This window comes from Oncorhynchus mykiss, chromosome 22 (genome assembly GCF_013265735.2).
Source record: "Oncorhynchus mykiss isolate Arlee chromosome 22, USDA_OmykA_1.1, whole genome shotgun sequence".
NCBI lineage: Eukaryota > Metazoa > Chordata > Actinopteri > Salmoniformes > Salmonidae > Oncorhynchus > Oncorhynchus mykiss.
Window position 1 is genome coordinate 37698868 of NC_048586.1, and position 25978 is coordinate 37724845.

A 25978-nucleotide genomic window follows, 5' to 3' on the forward strand; every position below is an offset into this window, starting at 1 on the left:
TCCCTCGTGTACTTTCTTTTTCCTCTCTCTCTTTGAAATACCCATTTTAGTGTGTTGGCCTGTTATACTAAGTTCTAATCAATAGCCTATAATGTGTTTTGTCTATGTGTTTCTTTAATCATCATTTTAGCTTTCTCGTAAATAAATATTCAACTAAGATTGGTGTGGTACGAACTCATTGGTGAGACCCGGGTCCGTGCAGACACACGGACTATACGACGGAACGAGATTGTAGAGGTGACTGGTTAATTAGCGGCTGTTGTAAATATTCTTTGAGTTAATTTGGGAAATAGAAACTCAAAAAGCTAGTTTTCCCATGGTGCCCCAGGTTAATGAGTTAATAATTGCTTGATTCAGTTAATCACGCAATTAGAAACTTGTAATCATTCGATGAGCAACAGTCGTCACATTAACTAATACAACGTCACGACAATCTCTATGGATTGAACGACACATTCTCCTCTCTCTAGTACACAGCAGTCCAGCTTATGTTAGGTGAGCTCAGTAGTTTAGATCTGGGAAAAAAATAGCATACATTATCTAAATGAATCATCTGTGTGGAGTGAGGCTGAACACCCTGCTCTCTCCTCTGTCTAAAACAAAGGCCAGTTAGGTGTTAGGTGACTGCCTGAGCAGGCAGGGTGTGAGTCACAGGGACCAGGAACATGGTGTGTTTTACACCCAGCCATGCTAATATCTCCCTGGGTTTCCCCCCTCCTCCTCCCGATGCCAATCATCTGTTAGCCTGTTTTTCTTAGGCTACAGTAAATCCACTCCATTTACCATAAAATAGTTGATGAAGTAGATCATTCAGCTAACTAGACTGTAGCTAGTTATCCCTACAACCAGCACAAAAACAAGAACAGTCTCGTTGTAACTGACACTAACATTTCACCTTTTCCATTATATTTCTCCTTATTATCATCTGAGGCAAGGCAGGAAGGCAGGGACTATAGATAGTTAACCCTTATCCCCCCCAACGCCAGTCACCTCTCAGCCTGTCATACTGAGGCAAGGTAGTGAGGCAGGGACCAAAGATAGCTAACCCTTATCTAAACAGGTGAGTTGACTTACTGAGAAGACATTCTCATTCACTGAAAATGCTCAATCACATCTATGCTCGCATGCACATATTCACACACATGCGGGCAGGTGTGCAATTCATATGTATGCATGTATGCAAAGCAGACCCCCCTCCCCAGGCAAATCTCTGATCTGAGCAATCATATTCGCTCGCTGAATCAACAAACAATAGGTAATGGCCTGAGACAACTTAGGCTACAGTAAATCCCCTCCATTTACCATAAAATAGTTGATGAAGTAGATCATTCAGCTAACGAGACTGTAGCTAGTTATCCCTACAACCAGCACAAAAACAAGAACAGTCTCGCTGTAACTGACACTAACGTTTCACCTTTTCCATTATATTTCCCCTTATTAACTCCTATTGAAAACAGACACACCAAACACAATTACCAACAACATTATAGTAGCACAGACACAGACATCCATCCAACACAGCAGACCTGGGTTCAAACAGTGTTTGTATTTTCACAATATGGGCTTGATTGAGCTTGTCTGGAGGAATGGAACCAACGGAATAATCCCAACCTACCTGATCACTCAAGGCAGGCTCAATCAAACGCTCCAAGTATTTTGAAACAAAACAAATGCTTTTTTAACTGCCCCCCCCCCCCCCCCCCTTTAGCCCTTTAGCACTCTGCTCTGTGAAGAGCGGATGTTCGTCTCTCACACACACCCCTGTTCACACAGACAGAGGAAAGAGACAAAACACCCGATTGCAATGAACAATACATCAGCAATTGCTATCTCACTTCTGCTATTCATACTCATAGAATGAACAGTACACACTACTATTGACTGGCTGCCTCTATTATGGGTAGAAAACAGGCCTTAGCAGGGATCATAAGAAAGGGCAATCAAGATAAATATTATATCCTGGTCTTTGTGAACGGAAGCATGGAAGCAAAATAATTAATGTTTTGCATCGAATTCACCTGTTTTAATGCCGGAGTGTACAGTACCACTAAGGTGGTATTGTTGACTGTTGTATTGGTCTATGTTATGGAGCCACCATACTGTATGGGTCTGTGTTATGGAGCCACCATACTGTATGGGTCTATGTTATGGAGCCACCATATTATATGGGTCTGTGTTATGGAGCCACCATACTGTATGGGTCGATGTTATGGAGCCACCATATTATATGGGTCTATGTTATGGAGCCACCATACTGTATGGGTTTGTGTTATGGAGCTACCATACTGTGTGGGTCTATGTTATGGAGACACCATACTGTATGGGTCTATGTTATGGAGCCACCATACTGTATGGGTCTGTGTTATGGAGCCACCATACTGTATGGGTCTGTGTTATGGAGCCACCATACTGTATGGGTCTATGTTATGGAGCCACCATACTGTATGGGTCTATGTTATGGAGCCACCATACTGTATGGGTCTGTGTTATGGAGCCACCATACTGTATGGGTCTGTGTTATGGAGCCACCATACTGTATGGGTCTGTGTTATGGAGCCACCATACTGTATGGGTCTGTGTTATGGAGCCACCATACTGTATGGGTCTGTGTTATGGAGCCACCATACTGTATGGGTCTGTGTTATGGAGCCACCATACTGTATAGGTCTGTGTTATGGAGCCACCATACTGTATAGGTCTGTGTTATGGAGCCACCATACTGTATAGGTCTGTGTTATGGAGCCACCATACTGTATGGGTCTGTGTTATGGAGCCACCATACTGTATGGGTCTGTGTTATGGAGCCAAATCACTGAAAAGAAAAGAAACAAAAAAAGAAACTCAAAGCAGCTGCACAAATAAAACTGTCTGGATGGAGAGAAGGAGAAAGAAAGAAAGAGCCAGGAGGAGTATTTTTAGCCTTAGCCATTAATAAATTACTCAGATGAACGAGGGAAGGGGAGATCATAGGAAAAGAGGGGTCAAGTCTTGATAAATCAAAAGCAGCCTTCATTCCTTCCTCATCAGCAGAATGAAATCATGCCTGCATTCCAAACAGCACCCTATTCGTCATGCAGTGCACTATTTTTGACCACATAACCGTTTATGTGTTAGTCTTTGTGTTTGATCAATTTCTGTTTCAATGACAAGCTCGCTCAACAATTGAGTATACCCCTAGACAACAGATGAATAGGTCTAGAGAATGTGAACATTGTGTTCTTAGGTATGTCTATGAATAGAGGAATCCTCAGATAAAAAATAAATAAAAAATTGTTTTTCTCAGACAACACAATCTATTCAGTTACTGTGTGGATGTGTATCAGCTCAATAGATTGTAAGGGAGTGAAAATGAAGGCTCATCTATTACAAGGAAAGCCAGACTAGTGATGGATTCTCCTTTGACTTACAAATGTCTGGGGTGGGAAGGCTACTGATATGGATGAGTTACCTACGCATAGAGAGAGAGAAAAAAACTAGAACGTTTTTTTTTACCTTTATTTAACTAGGCAAGTCAGTTAAGAACAAATTCTTATTTACAATGACGGCCTACACCGGCCACACCCGGACGACGCTGGGCCAGTTGTACGCTGCCCTGTCACGGCCCGGATGTGATACAGCCTGGATTTCATGTGATAAATTCCAGAGAATCCTTGAACGTTATCAAAATTCTGATAGTTTACTGGTAAACTTTGAAAGTTACCGGTAATATACCCTCCCTTTGCTGCCCTACTTAAGATGGTTGCATTAACTATAAGTCGCTCTCGATAAGAGTGTCTGCTAAATTACAAAAAACAAGCAAGACGATGTAGTGGTAGAAATAGTCAATGGGGAGGGGGAAAATACTATTTGTATGAATAATTTATCTTCAAGAGCAAAGAAAAACAATTGCCTACATCAGACCACTTAGACAAATGATGGGTAGGAAGTGAGGCTTGGAAGGGGGAGGTGCATTTCTTTAGTACCACCCTCTATGTACACAACCTGGCATTTGACTCTCAGTCTGGTGACCTCAAGGTATCCCAGCTATCAGACCTTGTTTGGTTACAGTACGTCAGGTTATCCCAGCTATCAGACCATGTCTGGTTACAGTATGTTAGGTTATCCCAGCTATCAGACCTTGTCTGGTTACAGTACGTCAGGTTATCCCAGCTATCAGACCTTGTCTGGTTACAGTACGTCAGGTTATCCCAGCTATCAGACCTTGTCTGGTTACAGTATGTCAGGTTATCCCAGCTATCAGACCTTGTCTGGTTACAGTACGTCAGGTTATCCCAGCTATCAGACCTTGTCTGGTTACAGTATGTTAGGTTATCCCAGCTATCAGACCTTGTCTGGTTACAGTACGTCAGGTTATCCCAGCTATCAGACCTTGTCTGGTTACAGTATGTTAGGTTATCCCAGCTATCAGACCTTGTCTGGTTACAGTACGTCAGGTTATCCCAGCTATCAGACCTTGTCTGGTTACAGTACGTCAGGTTATCCCAGCTATCAGACCTTGTCTGGTTACAGTATGTCAGGTTATCCCAGCTATCAGACCTTGTCTGGTTACAGTACGTCAGGTTAGGCCAGCTATCAGACCTTGTCTGGTTACAGTACGTCAGGTTATGCCAGCTATCAGACCTTGTCTGGTTACAGTACATCAGGTTATCCCAGCTATCAGACCTTGTCTGGTTACAGTACGTCAGGTTATGCCAGCTATCAGACCTTGTCTGGTTACAGTACATCAGGTTATCCCAGCTATCAGACCTTGTCTGGTTACAGTATGTCAGGTTATACCAGCTATCAGACCTTGTCTGGTTACAGTATGTCAGGTTATCCCAGCTATCAGAGCTGGTCTGGTGACCTCAGGGTATCCCACTTACCAGACCTGGTCTGGGTGCGTCAGGTTATCGCAGCTATCAGACCTGGGTCAAATGCATGAGCTTGATTTAGTTTGCACTATTGATTCCATTGATCCCATTGTGTAGAGAAAACTAAATCAAGCTCAGCTCAAGTATTTTTATGTATTTGACCCAAGGTCTGACACAAGTATTGCTGATAGTGGTATGTCAGGATACATTTGCCTCAGTTTACCAATTGCTAAAACAGGTAATGCTAGTACTCACACTCGCTATACTGCTGCAGCTGACCGAACTCAGACGGACTCAGACACTCCCAGCTCCCGACTGCGTCTCCCATCATGGTGCCAGCTGGGAGGGACGTGAGGGAGGATGGTGGTGGATGTGCCTCTGAGGTGGAATGAGGTTCTAGTGTGGTTATCCCTGTGTGGAGCTGAGGAGGTTAATATCTGTCATGGCGTCATCCCAGATCCTTCCCAGTGAGTGCAGGTGGTGGCAGAAACAGACACCAGAGATGGTGGATCAGTACGTGATGTAGCGGTCCAGCCAGATGCAGGTCTCTTGGCCTCTCTCTCTCTGATTACACAGACACAAGCTGAGAGAGAGGGAGAGAGAGAGGGAGAGAGGGAGAGAGGGAGAGAGGGAGGGAGAGAGAGAGGGAGAGAGAGAGGGAGAGAGAGAGGGAGAGAGAGAGGGAAAGGGAGAGGGAGAGAGAGAGAGAGGGAGAGGGAGAGGGAGAGGGAGAGAGGGAGAGAAAGAGCGAGAGAGTGAGGGAAAGAGAGAGAGTGGGTGTGTGTGTGAGAGAGAGAAAGAGAGAGCGAGAGAGAGAGAGATAGAGAGAGATATAAAGAGAGGGAGAGGGAGAGAGAGAGAGAGAGAGAGAGAGAGAGAGAGAGAGAGAGAGAGAGAGAGAGAGAGAGAGAGAGAGAGATTAGTTTCTATCAAACCATCTTTCGCCATTATAGAACACAGACACACAGACTCCTGACACTTAGTCACTGCCAAAGCACATAAACCATACACATACAGTACATAGAGTAAAGTGGAGGCTGGTGAGGGAAAGAAGGCTCATAATAATGTCTGGAACGGAGCGAATAGAATAGCATCAAACACATGGTATTCAAGTTGGATGTGTTTGATGCTATTCCGCTGCAGCCATCACCACGAGCCTGTCCTCCCCAATTAAGGTGCCACCAACCTCCTGTGATAGAGTGAAATAGTGGGCTCCTCAATGTAGGTATGTACATGTGCTATGCGGGCAACAGAGACAGCTCTGCTCTGAGGAGGAGTAATCTATACATCTCTCTGGATGGAGGAGGCAGCCAGGTGGAAAATACACAGCAGTTTACCAGCTCATGGACAGAATGACAGGGGTGAGGTAGAAAGCATCAAAGCATCTCTATGTATGAGCAACAGAAGGAGGAAGAACAAGGCATGGATTCAATCTGCAGTGATGAGAGGAGCCAGAATTAAGGCTAGCTGCCCTCAGTGACAGTAGGGTGATGACGTTAGTCATGGGGGCTCATCACAGAGCTGCCCTCAGTGACAGTAGGGGGATGACGTTAGTCATGGGGGCTCATCACAGAGCTGCCCTCAGTGACAGTAGGGGGATGACGTTAGTCATGGGGGCTCATCACAGAGCTGCCCTCAGTGACAGTAGGGGGATGACGTTAGTCATGGGGGCTCATCACAGAGCTGCCCTCAGTGACAGTAGGGGGATGACGTTAGTCATGGGGGCTCATCACAGAGCTGCCCTCAGTGACAGTAGGGGGATGACGTTAGTCATGGGGGCTCATCACAGAGCTGCCCTCAGTGACAGTAGGGGGATGACGTTAGTCATGGGGGCTCATCACAGAGCTGCAGATTGGACTCCTGGGGTTGGTGTGGAGAGATGAGATCACAGTTTAATCTTGTCAGCGTCTAATTCTCGCCCACACACACACACACACACACACACACACACACACACACACACACACACACACACACACACACACACACACACACACACACACACACACACACACACACACACACACACACTCCCGCTCTCTCTCACACACACTCACAATAACACTGATTTGCAACTGATCCAATTATATGAGAGGTTTACTCATTTACTCTAACCCTAGAAGTTAATTGTAAAGACGAAATAACTTCTATGTAAAACCTCAATGTACCACAATACCGTGCATGGGATAATATGATGGGTAGAGAGAGGAGGATTGTAGGAGAAAGAGCAAAATTACAAGTTTGAGTGTAGACAGAGACATTACAAAAATGTAAAGGAATCAGAATTGTAAAGATTACATGTTTTCTAGGTATTGTAACCCACTGGGCACCCACTGGTTGAGTCAACGTTGTTTCCACAACCAATAGATGTTGGAATAGATGTTGGGAATTGCCATCTGTGTCCAGTGACAAGCCTTGGCATGGGATGATTCAATGGGCTGAGAAAGGATGAATTAACTAATTAAGATGAATGCCCTAATTGTAAGCTGCTCTGGATAAGACCGTCTGCTAAATAGCTACAATGTAAATGTGAAAATGGGTGGAGAGAGAGAGATCAAATATACAAAAGTACAACAGCTAGAGAGACAACTGAGAGAGAATACAGACAGTGAGTCTCTAACTCTCTTTGATGGTAGAGGAAAACATGGCCCATGTTAACGTAGCCTCTGCACAGCCACTCTGGGTGGAGTGCCATGAGTCTGGCTAGAGAGGCTACGTTAACGTTGGTCTGAAGAGGTGGTCAGACAACACGGAGGAGCGTCTACTGTAATGGTATTAGAACACACACAGAGCACTTTGTCTGCACAGAGGGAGCATCTATTTCCAGTATCTGTTCTCAGTATCAGACCCCTTATGCAAACGCAGATGTTCTGAGCTCTTCCCGTATGGCCAGTATCCGTGTTCCAATGAAATCTTCCAGTTCCTGGAAAGTCATCTGAGAGGGCAACAGATTGGTCAAGTGTGTGTGTAACATACCCCTTGGCTGGGAGCCAGAGGTATGTTAGTGTCACCGTGTAATCAAAGTGCTCAGTGGGTGTTTGATTTGGGCAGGAATGTACCAGCATTGGGCCAGATTACATCTGAGAGGGTGGAACAGCTTTTCAAACCAGAGAACAATATTATTGCTTCTTTCCTGATCATTCGGATCATTAATGGTGAACAGGGTTTTATCACACTGTCCATTAATCATGACCAATGTTATTTCTGTTACTCTCCCATAACAGAAAGGCATTTTTACATGTTCCCCCTTAGGAACAGTTTACTACATTTTTAACTCTGTGTTCAGAGAATATAATGTTATTCCTGTGAGAGATCCAATCTAGTGAAATATATGGAATTCTTCACATTTGGAGTGACGGAGGCCACTCAGTTTTCATTATGTAATGTGACCATTATATCCGATTCCACTTATAAATCGGTCAATCACTTGTTGAATCAATTAATATTCAACCTTTTTCTCAAGTGTGACTTCATAGTGTTTTAGATTATTGTCTTGGATCGCTCAGGTCGACACCTGGTGAGGCCAGTAATTAAAATACTGCTGAGTGGACTACTTTGCCTAATAAATATGAATTGGATCCACTTTGACTGATGGAGATTAGAGTGTGTGTATCTTAAAGGTGGATGTATGTAAAAACGCAAATGACTGTGAAGCACCACGGGGTCACATTCAGACCGTGACATGTCTTCTCGTTTGCCCCGACACAGTCGTAATGTTTCTGTGAACAGATGAGTTTAAACAGAGTGCTATGGGTTTGACGCTGTCCGACAGAGGTTAAATAACAGAGGAAAATAAAGAGTGTGAAAGAAGGAACATTTATATTTTATACAGAAATAAAAAGAAAGGTGCTATTGTTTCACTCGCCAGCCTTGGGTAATAATACCTGGGAGGAAGAAATGTCTACAAACAGAAACATGGTAATAACTGTAATAGCCTGGGGTCATGTCATCTACTCTCAATTAGGAAAATAATACAGACGTTCCATTCTTCATCTGTAGCATAATCACAGCCAGTAACAGGCAGACAGGGAGAGAAAGGTATTGTTCCAAAATGAGAGTCCTGTCGTACCTGATAACCTTCCTCCTCTCCAAACCAAGTGAGAGAGCCAGGGAGGCATGTGATAATAGAAGAGCAGCAGCCAGCGGGGCTGGTAGAGCTAGCTAGTTCATGCATGCTTAGAAATGGGAGACATACAGTGGAGGTGGAAGACAGAAACAGGAGTGGAGCTGGTTGTCAGGGGGCTTGTGTGTGTCTGTGGTTCTGTAAGTGTGTGTGTGTGGTGTGTGTATGTGGTGTGTGGTGTGTGTGTGTGTGTGTGTGTGTGTGTGTGTGTGTGTGTGTGTGTGTGTGTGTGTGTGTGTGTGTGTGTGTGTGTGTGTGCGAGCGCGCATCTGGGGAAGGAGAGACAGTAGGGGAGGTGAGGGTAGGGTAAGACAAAGGCACTTACTGATCAACTGTATGGGGCCTCCCCTCAGTGCAGAGAGGGATTCTGTTTGCTCACAAGGTTACCTAGCAACTCTAACGTCATACAGTAGGTGTGCACACAGCACGAGGAGGAGGGGGATGTAGGGAGAGGTAGGGGAGAGGAGGGTGAGGAGGGGATGTAGAGGGAGGTAGGGGATGCAAGGGGAAGAGGAGAAGGGTATGTGGGGAGAGGTAGGGGAGAGGAGGAGGTAGGGGAATATAGGGGATGTAGGGGGAGGAGGGGGAGGTAGGGAGAGGTAGGGGATGTAGGGGGAGGAGGGGGAGTGAATGAGAGGTAGGGGGAAGAGGAAGAGGAGGAGGGGGAGGGGGAGGTTCAGCAGCAAAGTGACACCTTATGGATCACTTCCTGTGTTAGTGTAGAGTATGTGTGCATGGGCACGTGCTATATACAAAACATGGATTCAGTGCACATTAACCTATGACGTCAACACACCGTGTGAGAGGACAAAGCATACTGTTGTTACACACCTGCATCCTAATCTCCTTCCTGGCAAAACAAGTGTGCTGTGAGTAAGGCTTCTATTTTAAAGTTATTTCACAGGAAAGGGAGATCTTGTTACTTGGAGTTCCCCGAAAATTAATAGAATGATTATGATGTATGTCTATAAGTGACAGCAAGTCATCGCACCATATAGGAGGACAGAGCATACTGTATGAGCACAATTATACAGAACAGGATACGGGGAATACACCTCTGCACTCTAATTTCTCAGTCTGCATTACAAAACAAGACCTATCACCGCCTTCCTAGCCCACAGCCTTTGGCAGCGTGCCGCGTTGGTGGCACTATCTTGTCCTCAAAGCGCACAAAGAAGTTGTTTAATTTGTCTGGGAGTGAGACGTCGATGTCTGCGACAGGGCTGGTTTTCTTTTTGTAATACGTGATTGACTGTAGACCCTGCCACATACGTCTTGTGTTTGAGCCGTTGAATTGCGACACTTTGTCTCTATACTGACACTTTGCTTGTTTGATTGCCATACGGAGGGAATAACTACGCTGTTTGTATCCTGCCATATTCCCAGTTGCCTTGCCATGTTTAAATGCAGTGGTACGTGCTTTCCGTTTTGCACGGATGCTGCCATCAATCCACGGTTTCTGGTTAGGGAAGGTTTTAATAATCACAGTGGGTACAACATCTCCTATACACTTCCTTATCAAATCGCTCATCGAGTCAGCGTATACATCAATTTTGTTCTCTGAGGCTACCCGGAACATATCCCAGTCCACGTGATTGAAGCAATCTTGTAGAATCCGATTGGTCAGACCAGCGTTGGATAGACCTAAGCACGGGCGCTTCATGGTCAGATTTGCCAAAAGGAGGGCGGGGGAGGACCTCGTATGCATTGCAGAAGTAGCAATTGTCGAGCGTGTTACTCGCTCATGTACTGCAATTGATATACTGATAGAATTTAGGTAGCCTTGTTCTCAAATGAGCTTTGTTCAAATACCCAGCTACAATCAATGCAGCCTCAGGATAAATGGTTTCCAGTTTGCATAAAATCCAGTGAAGTTCCTTGATGAAGGTCTTGGTTTCCGCTTGCGGTGGGATATGCTGTGACAATAATTGAGGAGAGTTCTCTAGGGAGATAATGTTGTGAGGAATTCTAGGTCAGGTGAACAAAATGACTTTAGTTCCTGTATGTTGTTACAATTACACCATGAGTTGTTAATCATGAAACATACACCCCTGCCCTTCTTATCGGAGAGATGTTTATTCCTGTCGGCGCGATGCATTGAAAATCCCGTTGCCTGTATGGACTCTGACAGCATGTCCCCAGCTAGCCATGTTTCCGTGAAACAGAGTATGTTACAATCCCGGACATCTCTTTGGAAAGCAACTCTTGCCCTGATTTCTTCGACTTTGTTAACTAGGGACTGGACATTAGCGAGTGATATACTCGGAAGCGGTGGGTGGTGTGCACGCACCCTCTCCTCCGATGGCATTGTTTTGGTTCGACCTCTGGAATCAGCTCAAATGCCCTGGGAGGTGCAGACAAAGGATCCACTTTGGGAAAGTCATATTCCTGGTCGTAGTGCTGGATGTATGTAAGAACACTTAAGATTTTCTGGGCTTACAATGTAAGAAATAATACATGAAAAAAACTAAATACTGCACTGTTTCCTAAGGACTAGAAGCAAAGCTGCCATTTCTATCAGTGCCATCTTCACATAAGAATACAAGAAGAAGAAAGAATACAGGAAGAAGGAAGAAGAGTCAGGACTAGTAGTCCCCCTTGAAGAATCCTGATTGAAGGAACAATGTGCAGTCATACACCCCTCCTTATTTCTCCATCAGAATCTAGCTTTTAACTTGTCAGTACTCACTGAGAAAAAGCCCACACAGACAGAGTCAATCAAACTGTGCTTTTGCCAGAACTCCTTCTCTGCTCAGTGTTCTAATGGTCTGTGGTGACTCATTCAGCCATTCAGGCTCTCAATGAGGGGATATTAACACCTCTGTGTTCATACTCAGTCTCTCGTCTCTGCAGTCTCCCAGCTCTGCAGAGCACTACCACTACTACACTGTGTTCTACACTGTATACCCTATACTGTATGTCTGTCTGAGACAATGGTGACTCAGAGGTGTTCTGTGTACTTACAACTCAAGACCTTTACCTACTGTAAACTTTAATATTTCATTTGGCTGAGAGGTTTTTTAGTGATGTGTTGGTGTGATTTTAAAATGAAATGGGAAGAAAAAGATTTGACATTTAAATAAGTCTCCTTCTCTCTCCCTTGCACTCACTCACTCACTCGCGCGCGCGCGCACGCACACACACACAAACACACACACACACACGCACACACGCACGCACACACGCACACACACACACACACACACACACACATACCTTATACACACCATCCTTAAGGTTATACACATTTACCTACAGTCTTTATTTTGAGCATAACTATCAAAGTAATAATACCAGATGTATTTTATATAGCGCTTTTCATACAGAATCTCAAAGTCACTTTAAAAAAACAAACACAAAAACTAATTCAGGAAGCTGTCAGTTGCTGGGAGATGGTCTTACATAGTCAGATGAAGATGCAGTTCACTAAAGGAATATCTTAAGAAGTGGTATTGATGGCCAAGCCAGGGAGGGAGAAATAACAGTCAGACAGACAGGCTCGGAGCGCTTCATCAGACACCTCTGTCTTTCAACCACTCACACTCCGTCTTTCCTCTTCCACCTGGATGCATGTGCCCACATTCTGAGGACACAATCAGCCACCCACTGATCTGCACCAGACTGTTATTCCCCTCCAAGGGTAGCCTGGTCCCAGGTCTGTTTGTGCTGTCTTGCCGGTATTCAGGGGCAAGACAGCACAAACAGATCTGGGACCAGGCTACCTTTACACTGCCAAGGGAAACAAACTTTACTGTCACTCCCTAGTTCTATTACGACCACGGCAAAATGTTTTCCGTTTCTCTCCCATGCTAGCCAATATCTCTATATGGCAGTCGAGTCAAGCAGGGCCCCCTGATATTAATAATAAAATATGCAATTCAGTGTTCAGTATGTGCATGTGATTATGTCAATATATGATTCGCACAGGAATTGAACCCATGACTTTTGTGTTACTAATTATGCCATTTCCCTATAACTAGTTCAAGTGCAATCAGGTGCTAAAACTAACCAACAGGACACTGTTCCCAACAGGGACAGAGTGATTAGCTCATGGTTACTATGAAAGAAGCACCTAGCACAGAACAGTATGTCTTTATTGCCAATCAGGTCTTAAATCTTAATAGTCACGTAATCATCACACGTCATTGAGTGTTAACACAGCACAGCACTCTGTAAGTGATGACATATTCTTTTTAAAAGCCTCTCGAGCCATACTGAAGTTACACAGACTAACTGGATCAGAAAGTCAACAGTCAACTAGCAACCTGCAGTCTCCATTTTGGAAATTACTTTATTCCAATCTCATTCTATTTTAAGGGGTATCAAATCACGTTTTACTGAAAACAATCAGGACTTTCAGAAAACAGCCATTCAAAATGTCTGAAGAAGGACCGGCAAAACATCTGAAGAACAATCAAGGACCAGGGAGAGAAGGAGTGACGGACACAGAGTGTGCTGTACCTCACCAGCACCTACTGAAACGTGCAGGGATAACTGCGCAACATGTGCACTGGAGTGAGATGTTTATTTCGCCTGAATGGCTGGAGCATGTTAGAGAGACATCAATGCCAAATTAGGACACTGATCACCACGACGATAAAAGGAGAAGGAGAGGAGGTAGAGAAAAGTCCTGCAGTGACATCTCCTTCTCTAGAGGGAGATGGAGGACGGGGAGGGACAGGGGGGAGGGAGCAAGAGAGGGTGAGGGCGAGAGAGGGAGAAAGAGGGTTGAGAATACATGGAGGGGTAGTTTGAAAGAGCATAATCAGTCAAAGGTAATGAGAACACAGCCAATGCCAGACCGGCACAGCCAGGGCCCAAATCCACGAAGTGTCTCAGTGCTGATCTAGGATACATTCAGCCTTTTAGATCATAGTGAATAGGATCAAATGAGCAGGGAAGGACCTGATCCTAGAATGATGCGATGCAGAATCCCCTCTTCAGAAAGTGACTGTGCGGTAGTCATGATAAAAGCACCACAGCGTCTCCCTGTCTGTCAGTATAGGCCCCGACGTGACCCTCTACCTGCTGTCAGCTTGGAGTGACGTGTGTGCGTGTGTGCACCTCTGTGTGTGTGTGTGTGTGTGTGTGTGTGTGTGTGTGTGTGTCTGTGTGTGTCTGTGTGTGTGTGTGTGTGTGTGTGTGTGTGTGTGTGTGTGTGTGTGTGTGTGTGTGTGTGTGTGTGTGTGTGTGTGTGTGTACGTGTAATCTCCACCCGGCATAGCCAGAAGAGGACTGGTCACCCCTCATAGCCTGGTTCCTCTCTAGGTTTCTTCCTGGGTTCTGGCCTTTCTAGGGAGTTTTTCCTAGCCACCGTGATTCTACACCTGCATTGCTTGCTGTTTTGGGGTTTTAGGCTGGGTTTCTGTACAGTACTTTGAGATATCAGCTGATGTAAGAAGGGCTTTATAAATACATTTGATTTGATTTGGAGAGATAATGCAGCATTCCTAAGCAACAAGCTCTCACAGTCTCACTGCAGAATTAGATGTTCATCCACATTCTCCAAACGTCAAATTTCGAAGTTTAGGCACTCATTCCAAATGGTTAAGGTAAGGGTTAAGGTTTGGAATAGGGTTAAAACCTCAAATAAAAAATAGTGACCACAACTAGGATTGAACACGCAACCTTCTGATCCAGAGTCACAGGATTACACCCATCCACCACCCCAGTCTACAATGCCCTAGGGAAACCCAAGCCTACCCTAGCGCCTCTAGCGGCCGGTTTTGAAGGCATTTCCCGGCATCCTCAGGACATGGATAGACATCCAATTTTAATGTCAATCTTGAATAACCTGGATGATTAGAAGAGGGCGCCAACAGACATGGTAGCTCTGCTCCTAGCTCCTAATGAACTTTGCAGTATTTTTTGTTTTTTTGTGTGTTATTTCATTCATTATTAGGCCAGAAGGTTTATTGTGTTATTACACACAGCCGGAAATAACTTTTGGATATCAGAGCGACGGTAACTCACCAGCATTACGACCAGAAATACAGCTTTCCCGAATTGGATCCTTTGTTCGTACCCCCCAGGGCAACTGAATTTATCCCAGAGGCTGCTCCAAGACGCCGCCGGTGGAGAAGAGGTATTCGGAGTGGACTTCTAGTCCGACTCAGGAGGCATGCACACCATTCACCACTTCCGGGCATATTACTCGCAGATGTTCAGTCCCTGGACAATAAAGTAGACAAGCTCAGGGCGAGGATCTCTTTCCAGAGAGACATCAGGGACTCCAACATACTCTGATAAGGGCTATTTCACCTGACCTCAACTCAATTGAGATGGTTTGGGATGAGTTGGACAGCAGAGTGAAGGAAAAGAAGCCAACAAGTTCTCAGCATATGTGGAAACTCCTTCAATACTGTTGGAAAACCATGCCAGGTGAAGCTGGTTGAGAGAATGCCAAGAGTGTGCAAATTTGTCATCAAGGCAAATGGTGGCTACTTTGAGGAATCTCAAATATAAAATATATTTTGATTTGTTTAACACTTTTTTGGTTATAACATGATTCCATATGTATTATTTCAGAGTTCTGATGTCTTCACTATTATTCTACAATATAGAAAATAGTAAAAAATAAAGAAAAACCCTGGAATTATTAGGTGTGTCCAAAATGTTGACTTGTACTGTATTTTATGTGACCAATACAATTTAATTTGATTTGTTCCTAAGACAACACAAAGGAAATACTTGCACACAGTGTAAAACATCACTTCAGGGGCTGGGCCGCCCTACAACTGGGTGACCAAAGGGAACCATGGCGCTAGCATTGAATCGAAGTGTCACTGTGTCAAAGGCTTCTGACTATAACCAGGGTAAGGGTCAATTTCATTTAAATTCAGTCTATTCAATAAACACACTGAATTAGGAAAATTGGAATTTCAGTTTAATTCCTGACTTGACTGAATTGAAAGGGACTAACCTTTTCCATAACCCTAATGGTCTGTGTGAGAGGGAAAGTGAGGAGAGAGGATAACAGTTGTTTGAGGAATTCATTTGGACTGTCAGCTGTCATAGAAGCTGCACAAAAGCTTTAAGACAGCCTCTGTTTACAGCCAAACTGGAGGTCCAGATGACTTTCTGAGCCAAAGATCCTTAGTAAAGAATGGTTCAGCTTGATCTACCACACAACACAACAGCCCTGTGTCTCTGCCTGGACTGCGTGTGGCAGAATCACAGCCCAAACTTCAAACAACTGCAATTTTGTAGACCACTTAGTGTTTAAAGCAAGGCAAAGAAGGCAACCGAGAAAAACGTTTCTATGAGTAAACAAATGTATCCGTTTTGATTATATAACAGGTTCTTTGTAGTTTTCTACTGCACTTTGCTTATGGTCTACAAGGCTAAAAAATGATGAGCCCCAAACAAAATAATATCCAAAAAAGAATTGCTCTGAAGGACATTTTTCCTATAATTTACAGAGTCAGGGATTCTTTCTGAGTCTGCAAAATACATTTTCAGGTAATCATGACTAAAGAACACTAACACGCAATTCTATCTCGTATGCCCTGAACCTATGAGGTCACTCTGGGCCTGAGCATCAATAGGGTATTGTTCTCATCCATCTAGTATTAGTTCTGTGAATCTGTGCTCAGCTCTACTTAAAATCTCAGCCTTGCCATAAGGGAGCGGGACTAATACCCAATTTGAATGACACACACGCCTGGACTGAAACACAGAGGAAAGAGCATCAAGCATTGAGTTGTAGTAGGGTATACAGGTCCGTCTGATAGGGATTGAATCACTTGAGCCCTGCTCATTGAGGGTGCTTCCTGCTTTAGCCATTCAGTCATGCTCATTATCACCTACAGTAGCTCGTTGCTCTTGTGCCGATGACCGTAAACAAACCATGAATTGGAGGTTTGGACACATTGGCCTTTTCTCAATTGGATTTGCTCAACCTCCTGCGTCCTCTCTCCTCGGTCCTCTCTGGCCCCTTTTTGAAAGATAATCAAGGAAAGGGCTAGTAGACGAAAATGAGCTTGTATGAAATGAGACTCTCCTTCTCCAATCGCGCGTCATCAGACAAAATACGTTTACATGGTGGAATCCCAAAATAAATGTATAAAATTTAAAAAATACATTTAGTTAGTAGTGCAAGATATTTTATAGATAAAAGGATAAGTAGCATATCATTTTTAAATGTTTGCATGCTTTTCGAGAAAACAATAGCTGATTCAAAGGGGGTAAGACAGATTTCTAAACTACTCCGCGAAGGACTCGGGTAGGAGACACTTGTGCTTCCTCGCCAAAAAAAGGTTATCGAGGAGGGAAGGACTGTCTTTTGTTTGCCAATTAATGAATTGACACTCTCCTCGACCACTCGACCACTTATAGCTTTCTAGGTCACGGAGGAGAGACTTTTTCCAAAATGATAAAAGGCCACTGACACTGGCTGGTGGTAAAATGCTCCTGGCATGAAGCTTCAATTCTCACTAAAGGCCAGTCATGTTTGACACTGTTTAGGATAGTCTCTCTGTGATACATCCCTAATAACCAAACTGGAGTTTTGTGGCTCTAAAACATATAGCTAAAAACAGACTCTTTACTCTGTACTTTGTTGAAACAGCTTTGAAAGTGATTACAGCCTTGAGTCTTCTTGGGTATGACACGACACACTTGGCAAACTTGGGGAGTTTCTCCCATTCTTCTCTTCAGATCCTCTCAAGCTCTGTTATGTTGGATGGGGAGTGTGGTTGCACAGCTGTTTACAGGTCTCTCCAGAGATGTTTCAATAGGTTTAAGTCCAGGCTCTGGCTGGGCCACTCAATGACATTCAAAGACTTGTCCCAAAGCCACTCCTGCATAGTCTTGGCTGTGTGCTTAGGGTCGTTGTCCTGTTGGAAGGTGAACCTTCCCCCCAGTCTGAGGTCTTGAGCACTCTGGAGCAGGTTTTCATCAAGGATCTCTCCATACTTTGCTCCGTTCATCTTTGCCTTGATTCTAAATACTCTCCCAGTCCCTGCCGCTGAAAAACATCCCCACAGCATGATGCTGCCACCACCATGCTTCACATTAGGGATGGTGCAAGGTTTCCTCCAGACGTGACGCTTGGAATTCAGACCAAATAGTTCAATCTAGGTTTCATCAGACCAGAGCATTTTGTTTCTCATGGTCTGAGAGTCTTTATGTGCCTTTTGGCAAACTTCAAGCGGGCTGTCATGTGCCTTTTACTGAGGAATGGCTTCCATCTGGACACTCTACCACACTGATTGGTGGAGTGCTGCAGAGATGGGTGTCCTTCTGGAAGGTTCTCCCATCTCCACAGAGGAGCTCTAGAGCTCTGTCAGAGTGACGATCGAGTTCTTCATCACCTCCCTGACCAAGGCCCTTCTCCCTCGATTGCTCAGTTTGGCCAGGCGGCCAAAGAGTCTTAGTTGTTCCAAACTTCTTCCATTTAAGAATGATGGAGGCCACTGTGTTCTTGGGGACCTTCAATGCTGCAAACATTTGTCATTATGGGGTATTGTGTGTAGATTGCTGAGTATTTTTTTAAAAAATCAATTTTAGAATAAGGCTGTAACGTAACAAAATGTGGAAACAATCTACGGGTCTGAATACTTCCCGAATGCACTGTAGCTAACCATTACTAACACCATGAAATGTACTTCAACTTTCCCTACTTACTGGATGCTGTTTGAGATGAATGAATTTCATTTGATGTAGTGACACGTTATGAGGAAAGGGGTACAGACCAAGGGCAAAGTTCAAGTCAAATCTTTAATCTCCTGTTAGTCTAATGAGAGAACTGGGGCATGGTCTATCTTGGGGCTCTGGTCTGAGGGAGCTTGAACTTTGCTCATAAATGGTTTTGCCCATGATTTGTTATGTCTGTCGGCACTTCAGACAGGATGCAAACAGTCAGACACACACACGCACGCACACGCGCACACACACACACACACACACACACACACACACACTTTCCTCTTCCTTGTCCCAAATAGAGTTGCCCCCTGTCATCCATGTAATCACAACTCAATGTTGTCATCTCTCTAAATAGCATCTTGTATTTAGTGTCTTCCCAACTCCTGATCACACACCGTTTAGTCTGAGTGTTTTTATTCAGCTTTCTCCCCCCTGTACACCACCTCAGCTGAGCAAGCAGCAGTGCTCTGCAGCCACTAGGCTGTTAGGGCTTTCTATTCTCCTGGGGAGGAAGCCTCAGAAATACCACCAGTGTTTATGGAGGGGCTGCTGGGTGTTATGGCAACAGTAGGGGATTGGTTTTAAGTGGTGGAGTCGTGCGTGTCGTGGCGGTGGTGAAGCCAAGCTACAGTGTACTGTACTAGATACTAAAGGCCATGCATGGGCAAGCAAGACTAGGCCTGTTCACATCCCTAGCCTCTGGTTGTTCCTTATCCCTTCTGGACAGCTCCAATGTATCATTTTGTCCAATTACCCTTAACTTACTGCTATTATCTACAATACTATTATCTTAATATGACAGCCCCTTGACCTTGGACCGTTAATACACTTCCCAAGAGAGAAAGCAACAATATGTTAACCAAGATATATATAATACAGTTATAGTTCGAGCTATAGAATTCAAATGAGTAGAACAGCATTCCCCATTCAAAGGCAGAGATGATTGGCTATAACCATAGAAATAAAAATACTATAATGGACAAAGAACTTCATTCTAATTCAATGGTTACAGCTGAACATCTTTGCCTTTTCTGATAGCTGGGCTTAATCAAATCAAATCAAATCGCTTGCGGCGAATACAATAATACAGTAACCAACAATACAGTAACCAACAATACAGTAAAATGCTTACTTACAAGACTTTAACCAACAATGCAGTAAAATGCTTACTTACAAGCCTTTAACCAACAATGCAGTTTTAAGAAAATACCCCCAAAAAAGTAAGAGATAAGAATAACAAATAATTAAAGAGCAGCAGTAAAAAAATATATATATATTTTACCAGGCAAGTCAGTTAAGAACATGTATTATTTTTTATTATCAATGACAGTCTAGGAACAGTGGGTTAACTGCCTGTTCAGGGGCAGAACGACAGATTTTTACCTTGTCTTTGGGTGAATCGCAAAATAGCACCCTATTTCCTACGCAGTGCACTACTTTTATAGGGCTCCAATCAACAGTGCTGTTATTTTTTGTTTTTTGTTAACAACTAATTGACCAAAGTCGGCTCAATAATTTTAATTCCATTTAGTTTTTTTCTCTGAGCTCAATGCGCACATTTCCCCATTTCTCTATGGAGATAAATCAGATCAAACCCTGTACGATATAAACTCAACAAAAAAAGAAGCAGGACCCTATCTTTCAAAGATAATTCGTAAAAATCCAAATAACTCCACAGAGTTGCTTGTTCAATGAACAATAAACAATTAATGAACATGCACTTGTTGAACGGTCGTTGAGACACTAACAGCTTACAGACAGTAGGCAATTAAGGTCACAGTTATGAAAACTTAGGACACTAAAGAGGCCTTTCTAATGACTCTGCAAAACACCTAAAGAAAGATGCCCACGGTCCCTGATCATCTGTGTGAACGTGCCTTAGGCATGCTGCAAGGAGGGATGAGGACTACAGATGTGGCCAGGGAAATATATTGCAACGTCCGTACTGTGAGACGCCTAAGACAGAGCTACAGGGAGACAGGATGGACAGCTGATCATCCTCGCAGTGGCAGACCACGTGTAACAACACCTGCACAGGATCGGTACATCTGAACATCACACTGGCGGGACAGGTACAGGATGGCAACAACAACTGCCCGTGTCACACCAGGAATGCACAATCCCTCCATCAGTGCTAGGACTGTCCGCAATAGGCTGAGAGAGGCTGGACTGATGGCTTGTAGGCCTCTCGTAAGGCAGGTCCTCACCAAACATCACCGGCAACAATGTCGCCTATGGGCACAAACCCACCATCGCTGGACCAGACAGGACTGGACTGATCTTCACTGACGAATCGTGGTTTTGTCTCACCAGGGGTGATGGTCAGATTCATGTTTATTGTCGAAGGAATGAGCGTTACACCGAGGCCTGTACTCGGTGTAACGCTGATGTGGAGGGTCCGTCATGGTCTGGGGCGGTGTGTCACAGCATCATCGGACTGAGCTTGTTGTCATTGCAGGCAATCTCAGCACTGTGCGTTACAGGGAAGACATCCTCCTCTCTCATGTGGTACCCTTCCTGCAGGCTCATCCTGACATGACCCTCCAGCATCACAATGCCACCAGCCATACTGCTCGCTCTGTGCATGATTTCCTGCAAGACAGGAATGTCAGTGTTCTGCCATGGCCAGGGAAGAGCCCGGATCTCCATCCCATTGAGCACGTCTGGGACCTGTTGAGTCGGAGGGTGAGGGCTAGGGCCATTCCCCCCAGAAATGTCCAGGAACTTGCAGGTGCCTTGGTGGAAGAGTGGGGTAACATCTCAAATCTGGTGCAGTCCATGAGGGGGAGATGCACTGCAGTACTTAATGCAGCTGTTACTTTTGATTTTGACCCCCCCCCCCCCCCTTTGTTCAGGGACACATTGTTCCATTTCTGTTAATCACATGTCTGTGGAAGTTGTTCAGTTTATGTCTCAGTTGTTGAATCTTGTTATGTTCATACAAATATTAACACATGTTAAGTTTGCTGAAAATAAACGCAGTTGACAGTGAGAGGACGTTTCTTTTTTTGCAGAGTTTAGTCGGGAGTTGTAGCGTCCAACAGGCCAGTATTCTACATAGTTCAGTGAAGAAAATGTGGCAATTAACTACAATGACCATAATCCACTGCCAGCCTACTTGTCCGGTCTGTGTGTTTCTTTTATGCCTGCTATGGTAGGTTAATGTGGGGCAGACAAAGATAGAGAGAGAGAGCTAGAGAGAGAGCTAGAGAGAGAGCTAGAGAGAGAGCTAGAGAGAGAGCTAGAAAGAGAGAGAGAGAGAGAGAGAGAGAGAGAGAGAGAGAGAGAGAGAGAGAGAGAGAGAGAGATAGATGTTGTCTACCTCACTTGCTTTGGCAATGTTAACACATGTTTCCCATGCCAATAAAGCCCTTGAATTGAATTGAATTGAATTGAATTGAATTGAGAGAGAGAGAGAGAGAGAGAGAGAGAGAGAGAGAGAGAGAGAGATTTCTTTGTGAGGTAACTATACCTGAAATAGATAACCTTAGTGATTTATAGTTGGTATTCAGCAGTCATAAAAGTTGGCCTAATTTACTTTGATGAACTACTAAAATAGTGCTTTTTTCAGATATCATAGGCAGCAGCTCTATAAAGTCATCAAATATAACAAATGTAATATACACAACAACTGAAATATTTTATTAAAGTAAATGATGGTTAATACTGTAAGTAATAAGCCATAATGGGCAGTCACTACCATCATGGGACTTGTATTAATTGTTTAATTCTGGGTTGTTACAGCGTTCAACCCACATAATGCACAGTGCATTTAATGTAAAAAAATATATATAATTCTAAACTGAAATAGAAAAACCGAACAGACCTCAAAAAGCACTAATTGCTCAGCACTACTAATCAAATATAGTACACTACATATGGAGTAGGTTATCATTTGACATGGAGATTTCTGTTAGTGATCAATCACCTGGAGGCAACCTATGGTCATGTTAATCCCATGGAACAATTGCGTCAGATTATTATTGGTCTATTGATCCTCTCTCACTCCATGTCACGAAGCAGGAGCGGCCAAGCTGTCCACCATGGCTACAGAGGGATGTCAGTCATCATCCCACATCTTTTCACGTCCTCGACCACTACCTGCTATTAGAAACCTGACAACCTCCCTTTATGGTGGATGTAAACATGAATCTAAGTGGCACTATGGACACTCCTACCAGTATCCATGCACACATAACAAACGCATGTACGCAAGCACTCACTCACAGGCACGTGCACCCTCCAATTTTCCAGTCTCGCTCTGTCTGAGCTCTGAGAAGGTGAGCAGCATAGTCAATTAGCTAGTGGTGAATGAGCCTCTCGTTCAGGCAGGTCTTCACTCAGAGCGCATCGTACTAGAACAGAAGCATCCTTCATTGTTTATTGGCCAGCCTGTGAATCAGACGTCCTGTCTGGGCCTGAATAACCATTGCTTTTGGTAATCGGATGATGAGGCGTAATTAAGAGTGCAGATTTGAGATTAATCAAAGTCTGGTGCCTGAATCACACGGTATGGAGAGAGAAGAGAGAGAGAGAGAGAGAGAGAGAGAGAGAGAGAGAGAGAGAGAGACATAGAGACAGAGAGAGAAAGAGAGAGCACAACTCAAGGTAAACGTTGGCAGCAGCCTTGACACACGGAGGAGAGGACTGATAATCTATGACAGCTATCAATGAACTCTCTCAAGAATGTCCTACATGTGTTTGCGCGTGTGAAAATGTGCTGGAGTCTAATCTTTTTATGAGAACTATTCAGCTATTCAGACAACACAAGGGAAATTAACTTTGACAAAAATGCTGTGCTGTTGATTCACGTTTGTGTGTGTATATATATATATATATAGACAGTTTAGAAATATGTCTGAAAACATGACTGTGTCTCTCACACCAGCAAGCATAAGAAATAAATCGTCAACTTAAATCCGTCTCAATGTGTCTGAGAGAAAGGACAGTAAGGGTGAGTTCAGTGGAATGGCCGAGGATCCTTGTTTGATTATCTCCCCCATACATCCATCACATCCACAATCAGCACAAGCCCACACATTGTCACTAAGAAACTGACCACAACAACCAGATTATCAACATGCTGCTATACATGTAGGATAACACAGAAAGATTGAAAGTGAAAGGACATGGAAGGACAAATAAACACACACACAAATTCCAGTGACACAGGTACTAATGGGAAGAGCGAGAAAGTTGCCAAAGCCTGGTCAGAAAGCAATGATCAATGGAGAATGATCTTCCACGAAGAGAGAGAGAGAGAAACATGAAGAAACAGAGAGAGAAAGAAACAGAGAGAGAGAAACAAAAAGAGAGAAACGGGGATATAAACAGAGAGTGTGAGAGAGAAACCAGGAGAAATAAACCAGAGAAACAGAAATGAACACAGCGACATCATCAGAGAGAGAGAGAGAGAGTGAAACATAGATTGTCTCCTACCTCTGCCCATCCCTGTGTTTGATGCTTTTTTCAGTATGGGTTGATAGGGAGTCCTTTCCAAGCCGGCCGGGGCATGGGTCTCGCTTTCCCCGTGGGCAGAGCAGTGAGCAGCCTCTCACAGCAGCTACAGCAACACAGTACCGCTCCAGCTACACAGAGAGGCACAGCACAGGCACTGGAGCCATGGTAGAGGCAGCAACATCCCTCCCTCCCATCAGCCTGAATTAATTAAGCCTTTTTTCCCTCCCTCCCTCTCTCTCTCTCTCTCTCTCTCTCTCTCTCTCTCTCTCTCTCTTGCTTTCGCTCTCTCTTTCTCTCTCTCACTGTCGTGGACTCTCCCTGGTCATTGCCCTCCCCCTCTCTTCTCTCCCGCTCTCTGCCCTGGTGAGTGTTGCTCTGCAGATACTATGTGATTCTCTTCCCAGCCTCTGCAGGGTGACAATGTCCCTGCACTTTATTTTCTGACAGCCTGTTTACATTGAGCTGTTCACACTCCCAATCTCTCTATCACCCTCTCTCCTTCCCTCACTCTCTCTCTCTTTATATCTCTCTCATCAACACTGTTTTGTGACAGTGCCTCCGACCCCCCTCCCTTGTAAACCAATCAAGCTCATCTCTCTCTTTCTCTTTCCCCCCCCCCCTACTACCCACCCACACAACATCCTGTGTGTTAGTTTTTTCTTACAAAAGTCTAAACATGCCATTAATGTATTGGCCCTCTCATTCTATCTCTGACTTTTCTATACAGCCATCTCTTTTTACTGCATTTTTGCCAATTAATCTTAAACTGAACGTTTGTTCAGATTCATTAAATAAACACAATACCTTTGTAATCCAAACAAAACAAGACCTAAAGTGATACGTTGGCCTGAAAGTATCCGTGGGCAGGCAGGGGGGGCATAATGCCAAGCACCAGGCAGAGCAGTAGCAGAGCAGTAGCAGACAGAGTGAACAGCCCTATGCCATGGGTGCCCTAAGTAAAACCTTGTCCCAATCAGAAGGACCCATTGGGCAGGAGCCCATCTCCTGTTTCTGTAGCGTTAGGGAGCTTGATGTACGGGGCTTTAGTAATACCAACAGTCCATTGCTTCATTTGAGAGGTAGACAAAAGGGATAAAAATAGCTCCAGAGTGCTCCGCCCCTCCTGCCTGATCAAAAGCAGACCGTTTTTGTCTGGCTTGTACTTTCTTTCGGTCTTTATTTTTTGGCAAAAACTGCAATTACAGTATAGCTCTCCTCTGGGTCGTTCCGCCTCAAAAAGAACAAGAAAGAGGATTTTGACACCCACCATGTCAGATTGTTCTGATATTGTTTCAAGCATTCCTGCAACATTATTTTGTCTAAATATAATTTGACCTCTGGAGAATTTACACGAATTGATTGCATCCAAATTGGCCATTTTAATTTATAGGATTCATATAATATTCAATATTCTGATTTGGACCAAACTTTTTTCTGCCAATGATTTAGACATGAAGGATCTAAAGAAATGGTAAAAAGCCACCCACGGACCCCCCCCCCCCCCCCCCCCCCCCCCACACACACACACACACACACACACACCCCACGCCACCCAACAACCAGTATACACAGTAGTATCAGTTCTCTGTGTCTGAGTAGTATGGAGCTGCGGCTCAGAGTACTGTTTCTTCATCTTACTATATGTCATGAATTCCCAAGTATTCTTTTATATTTTTTACCTCTGTTCAGATAATTTAGTCATTGAAGTTGTTAGGTAAACCTAGGGGTATTCTTTCACAAGGAGACTTAAACAGGCCCCCCTGTGCGGTTGGAATTGCTGTAAATGGTTCCTATTTGTAATTGGTACTCCCTGTTGATTTTAACTGAATCGAGTAATGCCAAAGAGGACAATGGATATAAACCTCCAGTCTTTGTATCTTCAACCATTTTGTAATGT

The 25978-nt window shown here is 44.1% G+C and overlaps 1 protein-coding gene across 2 annotated transcripts in view; it reads right to left on the bottom strand.

Moving 5' to 3' along the window:
• Positions 1-24600, bottom strand: part of LOC110502101 (diacylglycerol kinase beta) — a 147053-nt gene extending 122453 nt beyond the window's left edge. For both annotated transcript variants that reach the window (XM_036959240.1, XM_036959239.1), the window contains exons 1-2: positions 24061-24600; positions 5106-5433 (exon numbers count right to left, since the gene is read on the bottom strand). In XM_036959240.1, the coding sequence (XP_036815135.1) occupies positions 5106-5181 (76 nt within the window). In that variant the 5' untranslated portion in view covers positions 5182-5433; positions 24061-24600. The remainder of the gene's footprint in view (positions 1-5105; positions 5434-24060) is intronic.
• Positions 24601-25978: the final 1378 nt, after the last annotated feature.